Here is an 8,716-nt window from a genome sequence, read left to right on the forward strand (position 1 = left end):
TGCACGGGCATTCTTCGCTTCTAAAATCCCACATAGAGTTGACCCAGAGAATAGAAGTTACCTTGCTCGTCACCAACTTCATTTAACGCAGTCGCCTACTTTCTCAAGAAAAAAAAAACAAAAAAAACACTGAGCCCGCGAAGCTATCATGTCATGGGAGCAAGACAAAACCGGTTGTTCAACTTAAGTACGGCGTTTATCATCGCTGTATGGCACTGAGACGATACAAAAACTCATTGTGATTAGATATTCAGTTGACAAAAAGCTTACAAAAAATATTCAATTTTTTATCAGTCAATCTTTAACCTCACGCCGACGCCCCGTGCATTTGTTCATGACAGCGGCCCTAACAACGGTTTGTTTGGAGCACAGCGCCGTGTGGTGACGCCATCACTTACGGGGTCAATTTTGACGATGTGGAATGCAGGTCGCACGTTTGCTGAACCTCGCTGCCTGCACGCGATTCAGCAGCAACGACCACAAATTTATATTAGGACCTTTTTTTTTTAACCATTAAAGATGAAGGTTCAGAGGGAACAAAAAACCCTAAAACCAAAAATCACATTAAAAAAATAGTTTTTCAATCAGCATATCTTTTTTTAAGAACATACGTGCGGATTGCAAAACAATATTTCTAATGTGAATTTTGGTTTCAACAGAGTTCTGGAACTTTCCATTGCAACCTAATAAAAAAAGCAGAGATTATTTCCAATTCTGCTTCAGCTGGTATCCAATTGTGTTAAATGAAAGGCGGCTTCGACTACTTTCCGTCATGCTTTCTTTTTTTTTTTTTTTTGTCTTGACACTGTGTGCGTTTTTTTTTTTTTTTTTTTTATCAAAAAAGTAACGGGCTTCAAGTAACGCGCAACATGAAACGTGGTCAAATCGAAGGCCACCGCGTGGGTAGTCTTCAACATCCTTCAACTACACGACTCGCTTTCCGTTGTCTCCAGATCTCGAGCTCAGAGTCCGTGCGGAGGCTGTGGGACCGTATGGATGCCATGGGTGGCGCTATTCCGGTCCGGGAGGTCTTCACCGCAGATGCGGTGAAGACCTCCCGGACCACCATCTGCAGTGAAGACCGGGAGGTCTTCACTGCAGATGGTGCAGCAGCGCAAAGCCGTCATAGCCACGGACATGATAGCCGGACGCGTCCAGTCGTCCCTGTTCTGCCCGGTCCTGGACGGCTTCTTCCACGTGGGGACACAGTCCATCACCAAGCTGCGCTCCGTCTGGTACTACCGGAAGCGGATAGACCCCGACCTCGTGAAGGCGATAAACAAAAGGTTGGAAATAGACGATCTTTGAATCAGTGCATGATAGGTATTTGCTAGAGTATACGTTTTGCTATATGGAGTGTAATTCATTGATTTATTTTGAATACCGCCAACACCTAAGTGCACTAATGCGGGAAATGGTGCAAAGGGGGTCTCAGAGCATATTAAGAAATACATCTGCACCCAAGGCCAAGGCCCAAGAAGGCTGCATCTGCGGCCTTCTTGGGCCTTGGCCAACTTTTGAGAAGGGACATAAGGCCAAAAAGCGGCGATTAATTATATTTCTATATAGTGCTTATTTCTTCAAAATGGTCTTACCGCAATAACCGTGTGCCTCTTTTCTTCTTTATACTGCTCTTCTCCTTCGGGTTTCGTTTCCTTTATTCCCCTATATTATATTTTCACGAAGTAGGAAATTAGATAATGCAGGTGTATCTCCGTCTTTGTAAATGAACGATTCTTCTCTCCTCTTAAACTACCTAAAAAAAAAAAAGATGTAAAGGAAAGACGGTCGTAAGTGCATAGAATAACACCACATTTATGTCATTATAGTCGCAAAACATTGCCCACCGGAAGAATCGATTTAATTGAAATAAATAATACGTCCACTCAGCTCACGGATGTTTTGTGCGCAGAAACGATTACAGTGACCGACAGAATGGGAAAGTTGATGTTCCAGGATGTACTCTGAACATCAGACATTCTTAAGGTATTTAATCCAGCAAGACAGAGAAGATTGGTCAAGCAGTTCGAACAATAAAAACCGTGACGCCCTTTTGCCGTCGATGTCCTCTAATGAGGCGCAACATGGTCCACCGCGTTTTCATCAGCTGTACAAAATACAATATTAATATAGCCAATCAGAGCTTACGAAACGGTGCGTGCGTGTGGTAGACGCCTGTTTTGCTGAAGGTGGTTTTCTAGTTTTGACAGTCCACGGAGGTTTCGGCATCTAGGAGTTCGGACTGCGTGGGACGACAGCGCCATTCGCGTTCGCTCGCGCTTTGCACACGCCCCGGCTTCTGTGGCGTCGTTTTTCGCCACTTCGGGACGACATGTTTTTGTGTCTGGGCGGGATAGGACGCTAAGCAAACCAGTCAGAGACGCGCTCCCGGCACCATAGTTTAGGGGAAAACAAATACTGATTTGAATCGAAAGCCGCCGCGTCATTGCTAACTTTCGCAGCGTAGGAAGACCCACGGCGTACCAGCTACTTTTTCTGTGGCGTTGTGAGGCGTTCTGCTGTTCGATTCGAAGCCTTTTTCGCACACCCGTGAAGGATAGAAATTATGCGGAGGGCAAGTTCGTCTGCTTCTCGCGCAGGGGGTAGCGGTGACGTCAGAACGCCGAACCCTGATTGGCTGATCGCGACCCCCCTATCTGAGCGTCGTCTGCTCCTTTGCAACGTCGTCTGCTCGCAATGTCGTCTGCGTCTGTCTCACGTTTCCTGCGACTTTCGGAAGTGCAGAGATCAGATTCACGAAACGATCTTACGCCAAAAATGTGCGTAAGAGAAAACTTAAGAACAAATTCGTATTCACGAAACAAAATTTTCGTAAGTTTTGCGCAGGTTACGATGAAATCCTACGACAGCTCCGAAGCTGTTACGATCAAATCACCATGGCCGACAGCGTCGCGGTCGCGACGACCCACGGACGTTTATTTTTCTACGTGCGCTACTGACGCGTCCCGACTTCAAGCAGCAAAAAAAAAAAGTAAAAAGTACTTGAAACAGACCACGACGAACAACAACGCTGGATCCACAAACACCCGGGAAAAGCTCCGACGGCCGCGATTACACCGAACGCGACCAAACGAGCTGGGCAGTTAGGCCTAGCAGGAACTCCGCGACTCGGCGACCGTCTGCCCACGACCGGCTGGCGTGCTGAATGGAATATGCCCGCGCGACCCTTGTGAACCTTTCCCGTATTATACTTTTTTCTTCTTGTTACCTTCTTGTTTCCCGAGGCAACGGTGACTCTCGCCGGTGAAAAAGCGGTGAATCTCCGACAGACGCAGGAAAGGTAAAGCAGTCATCGCTTTGACTAGCAGACGTAAAGCAGACGACAACTGTGCCAACCCGCCGACGCCGTTAAAGAGTGAGGGGTCTCGCCGCACACGAGAGGAGGGAAAAAGTATTTGGGAGGGAACTTGCGGACACTAACACTCTCATTCTTGGTTCTAAGCAAACAAACCTCGGCGCCTCGGGACACCTCGCCAGTGAGTCCTTTGACTTCCCTCCTTGACGCGCGTCTGCTAGTTGTTAGACAAAAACAACGTGCCGCTTGAGTTATTTCGTCTGCCCTCTCTGAAAGGCGAAGTCGAGCTCGCTCGTAAAGACTTGCACTTCCGAAAGTCCCAGGAAAGGTAAGACAGACGCAGACGACGTTGCGAGCAGACGACGTTGCAAAGGAGCAGACGACGCTGAGATAGGGGGTCGCGATCAGCCAATCAGGGCTCGGCGTTCTGACGTCACCGCTACTTCCTTTCTCATGCGCAGAAGACGAAAATGAGCCCACTTGCGAGGCGCATTGCGATGTTTTTAAGATTGAAATTCGACACATGAATATTTTTAATATCACCGTCGAAGCCCAATCGCTGGATGGGTGTTCTTGGTTGCAGTAGTCACTGAGGCTTAGGAAACACAGGGCACTGGCTATTATGTTCGCGTTTCTTACCACAATCTCATTGGCTGTGGAGTTATCATAAGGTGCTCGAGACTCGGGACGCCCTGCGTTTCTTGAGATGTCAGTGATCATAGGAAATCACAATCATTGACTCTGCTCACATGACTGTATTTTTTTTTTTTTCGAGGATCTTGTGGCTCTCCGAGTCCGCCGTGCCGTTCATGCGAGACCAAGACCTCTACCCTAAGGGATCCACCTGCTTCCTTGACACGTCCAAGCAAGACCGGAGCGACGCCTTCCAGCCACTCACCGTGCAAGACATGCGCGCTGTCTTTGTGCTCTGTGGCTATTTGATCGCCATGGCCTGCGTTTTTCTCCTCATTGAGCTCATCGTTCACGGGATGTCACACTGCGCTGGCAGCCTCGCGTGAGGAAGCCGTTTCTGCAGGCTGGAACACATCTGAAAAACGCCAGCCTAATATATAGCACGAAATTTAAAGGAAATCTCCCAGCTTTGTGTTTTGAAAACATATCACGGGTGCGCACACCTCCTTCTGTAGTCGAAATTAGGAACTTATCAGACCATATCTTATTTTTAATTATATTCTTGGAATAGCCACCATGGTTTTTCTTTTGGTTTGCAAGAACACATATTTATAGAAAGCAGGCCCACAAAATAAATCCAATCAATCAATCAGAATAGTGCAGAACAGATTTCGTTATGTTACGCGATCCTTCTATGATTTTAGAAGGGGAAAGGGGGGGGGGGGGGGGGGGTGAGAGAGAAGGTTCGAATTCGTATACTAGTGTGAGGTGCTTCGCTCTTCGCAGAAGCTACGCCTTCAAACCATTAATTCACGAGCACAGCCCGCAATACACCTGGAACAGAAGATATGAGGCTTTGTTCTCACAGTTTAGTGAATGAGAACGTCGATTGTACTCATGCTGCAGTGGTTGTGCACTATCAGTGGCAAAGAAAGCATCCCTTTTTTTGCCACTGAATGTGCTTTACCATTAAAGCGTGGCATTATCCCTTCTCATGGCCGAAAATCTTCAAAGGGACACTCAAGTTATAAAAAAATATTTTAAATAGGTACAATATATTTTGTAGCAAACGCATCACCAAAAAAATATTTTTAGCAAAAATTTTGCCGTTAGGCGCAATTTAGGGTGGCGGCGGGGGTAGCCATAGAGTTATTATAATGTACGCTGAAGGTTCTACTGGCGCTAGTGTCTATGCGACTTCCGGGAGGCAAATTGAAGCAGACAGCAACCAGGCTACTTTTCTGTTGTTCCTGTGCATTTTTAATGGAAAGCGCGCGTGCATTTTGTCTCTTCGCCGGAAAATAACACGAATAACTTTTGTTATTTCAGTTGTACCGAATAGTATGGATCTTTATCAATATTGAGAAAGTGTAATTGTTTTAGTTGCAGCATTTTTATTTACCACGGAACGATGTTAAACTTCGCTATCTTTCAGGCCCAAACCTCCGTCCCATATGACAGGTATGTAAAAACGAGTCACGGTTCTAACCAAAATAATGATCGAAAGGAATGTAGAGTGTGTTCAAGGTTCGCTAGCATTCCGGTGGCGTTTATATGTTGCTAATATGCCCGTCGTGTCATATATATGAAAATTACTCCGTCGTGGATCTTTACTATCAGTTAAAAATACATTCGAACGTAAAAAAAGAGTACGTAGGTTGCGAAAGGTGTGTCTTCTTATTATTTCATATGTCGGGCACCTATTCTCTGGCTTCTCCCTATTTGCAAAGATTTGGAGCGTGCGGGTGATGATTTGACCCCAGAACAAGCATCTTCGCACATATTCATGAGCAGAAAGAAAAAAAAAATAGTTATTGGCTTTCAATTTATTTTGATCGTGTGCATGCACAAGGAGTTACTTATCCAGTGTTACTGCGTAGTTCCTGCGGTTTCTCTTGGTTTTCCACATGTTCCAGATGTCCTTCGTTCGTTTGGCACGTATATCTCCCATGCTGGAAAGCGCCGACGCCGTTTTCGCGCCAACAGTGTCCGACAGTGCACATAAATACATGTACGAAGCGGTTTTAGCACCGTTTTTCATGCCACAAATTTCAAATAAAAATGCCGAAAGTGACCAATTATTTCGTTTGAATGACTGAGAAATGTTTCAATGTGCCTAGTAGGGTGGGAAATGTTCCAATGTGCCTCTTATAATCTAGCGCAGAGAGCAAGCGCACTCGCTTTTTCCCGTAGAAATGCATTACCGGAAGTCAATTTTCGACTGATTGTTGTCTGCTTCAATTTGCAGCAGCACGCTAGCGCCAGTTGAACCTCTAGCGTACATTATAATAACCCTATGGGGGTAGCCTTGCTCTAGGCCCCGCCCGATGCTCACAAGACTAAGCACCGCTCTCATTAGTTAAAGAGATGATTGACGTGTGAAAAGATGGTAGTAAAATTGTCTCTCTTGCGTAGTAGTATTTAAATCGACATTATGCTTCAGAAACAAATAATCTAGATAGAGTCATTATTGTTTTCAAGAATGTCCCGAGATCGCCTTTCCGCTTCGGTTTCAAACGATAAGAATGATAAATAATAAATAATAATAATAAATTGCTTTATTTTTCTCGTGCCCACAAACAACCTCTTGGTTTACAGTGTGGTGCCCTAAACATACATGAAGTAAAACCTAAAAATACAGGAAACAGCAAAGTTAAATCAATAAAAGTCATGCAACATTATCATATTGCAGAAATTGATTATTGATTATTTCGCAGACATCAAGACACGTAAATTTAACATGAACTGATAAGTGGATGAAAACATGTCGAGGTTAAATTTTTGAAAATCATAACCAAATTGTGTTCTTGACAATGGGATCACAGCGGACAAGCCAGATGGATGAAAAGTTGGAATGTTTCGGCTTGGGCGAGAGGGAACATGAAACTCAATAGTTTGTAATAAAGCCGCTGAATTTACCCTGCCATTAACAACACTGTAAAGGAATAGAAAACCTCTGTATTGCCTTCTCACGGCCAATTTATGTAGCGAAAATTTACAAAGCAATGTTTCGTAGTGATAAAAATATATCCTTCCAATATAGCCGTCATATAAAATCTTTCCATTCGTTTTTGCACATTCGCAATAGCTACCTCTTGCGACAGTCAATGAATTCCAAATGACTGCGGCGAATTCCAGTCGCAATCGAACTAGAAGAGACTTAAATAAGAGTAGAAAGCAACAGGGAGCTGAAAATCGACAACAAATTCTGGAAATCATTCCTAAAGTCCTCAACGCTGCATTTACTATAGAAAAGACATCATGGTTGAAAGAAAGTGAGCTGTCAATATGGACTCCAAGGTCCCTGTGAAAGAAGACTGGAGGAACTAATACGCCAAACAGGTGGAGAGGGAATTTTACGGTCCTACTTGTCACATCTGTAGGTTTGATTCGTTTTAGGGGCTACTTTAAGCTCTTACCTGATGTGATAACAAGAATTAAAATAACTCTGCGTCACCACCATGCTGCAATTTTTTAGAGAACAAAATAGTGCGCACACTGTAGTTCCCGTTGCTAAATTTATCGGGAATTATTAAAACTCAAGATTTCATTATACGACAGGTATTGCTTTTCTGGCGATTTTTATAAAAGCAGTATGATAAAATACTTGTATTTTTTTATGGTTGTGTGTCTGAAGGCGAGAACTCTAAACTCATAGCTTTATCTTCGGCAATCGCTGCTGCTGAGCGAGAGTTCTTGCAGCTGAATTGACAAAAAGCTGGGGAGTAAAAATTAGAACGAAACAATGTTCAAACATTTTAAGAGCAGAGCTACGTATGTACCATTACTCAATCGGTGACATTAGATCATTATGGCACATGCAATTCCTGGCACTCAAGACACAGAAACAAACGCTGCCAGTCGGTTACTTGCGGGCCACGTCCCAGCGAGTCGCGGGCCGTATGCGACCACGGGCCGCGTGTTTTAGGCCCCTGATCTACACAAATGCGGGCTGAAACCTTGTAAGGCCAGCTTGCTCAACAATAAATCGTGCCCAACGCAGACAAATGCTTTAGACATGTCTAGGGAGATGGCGCCAACTTGACCTCTACTGTAACAATTGGTGCGGTGTAACTTAAAAAATGAACACAAATTGGACTCTACAGAACTACCTCTTAAAAATATGTTGTTCATCGCATATCACCTTGTTCAGACAAAAATAAACACATTTATTAACTACTTTCTCAAAAACTTTTGCAAATCCACATAATAATGACATCGGATGATAATTACGAGCTAAACAAGAATCACCTCCTTTTAATACAGAGAAAACAACGTGAACTTGCAGAGGTCGGGGAAAAGTCCTTGTTTTGAAGTGATAAGATGAAAATACGACACAAAACAGGGCAAATGCAGCACAGCAACCTTTGATAATAAAAGTGGGTATGCCATCCATACCCGTAGAAATTTTCGGTTTCATTTCATCTATTGCTTCGATTATATCTTCAATGTCGATAATGAAAATAACACAAAAAGTCATCACGTTCTACACCCAAGGTATTAATACTACTCGATTGCTGAGGCAAGTAGCAAGAACTAAAAAAGTCAGCAAAACGATTTGCTACTTCAGCTGCTAAAGATTTGTACCCGGCACCACCACTAAGGCAAATGTTCAAATTCTTTTCCAGAAAGTGTTGTTTCGCGTCATCTCCAAAATTCTTGAGGGTTTTTAGACAACCCACTTTCAGGGCCATTAGGGTGCATACACTTGTCTTGTTTATACAGTTGTTTAACCAGGCATAAAAAAACACTGAATTTCTGATACCA

General features: G+C 43.9%; 1 protein-coding gene across 1 annotated transcript; it reads left to right on the forward strand.

Annotated features, from left to right (window-relative positions):
* Nucleotides 1–869: 869 nt before the first annotated feature.
* Nucleotides 870–4,335, forward strand: LOC8032513. The gene is made up of 3 exons (XM_040223342.1): nucleotides 870–1,046; nucleotides 1,081–1,286; nucleotides 4,092–4,335. Exons 1-3 carry the CDS (start codon nucleotides 870–872, stop codon nucleotides 4,333–4,335), a joined length of 627 nt encoding a protein of 208 aa, XP_040079276.1.
* Nucleotides 4,336–8,716: the final 4,381 nt, after the last annotated feature.

Source organism: Ixodes scapularis, unplaced genomic scaffold (assembly GCF_016920785.2).
Source record: "Ixodes scapularis isolate PalLabHiFi unplaced genomic scaffold, ASM1692078v2 PGA_scaffold0__279_contigs__length_252992795, whole genome shotgun sequence".
Taxonomy (NCBI): Eukaryota; Metazoa; Arthropoda; class Arachnida; order Ixodida; family Ixodidae; genus Ixodes; species Ixodes scapularis.

Excerpts from the sequence above, each read along its gene's own strand:
- LOC8032513 (XM_040223342.1), top strand. The coding sequence starts at position 870 with ATGAAACGTGGTCAAATCGAAGGCCACCGCGTGGGTAGTCTTCAACAT. Across the intron at positions 1,047-1,080 it reads AGGTCTTCACCGCAGATGCG|ACCGGGAGGTCTTCACTGCA; the intron begins GTGAAGACCTCC and ends TCTGCAGTGAAG. Across the intron at positions 1,287-4,091 it reads GTGAAGGCGATAAACAAAAG|GATCTTGTGGCTCTCCGAGT; the intron begins GTTGGAAATAGA and ends TTTTTTTTCGAG.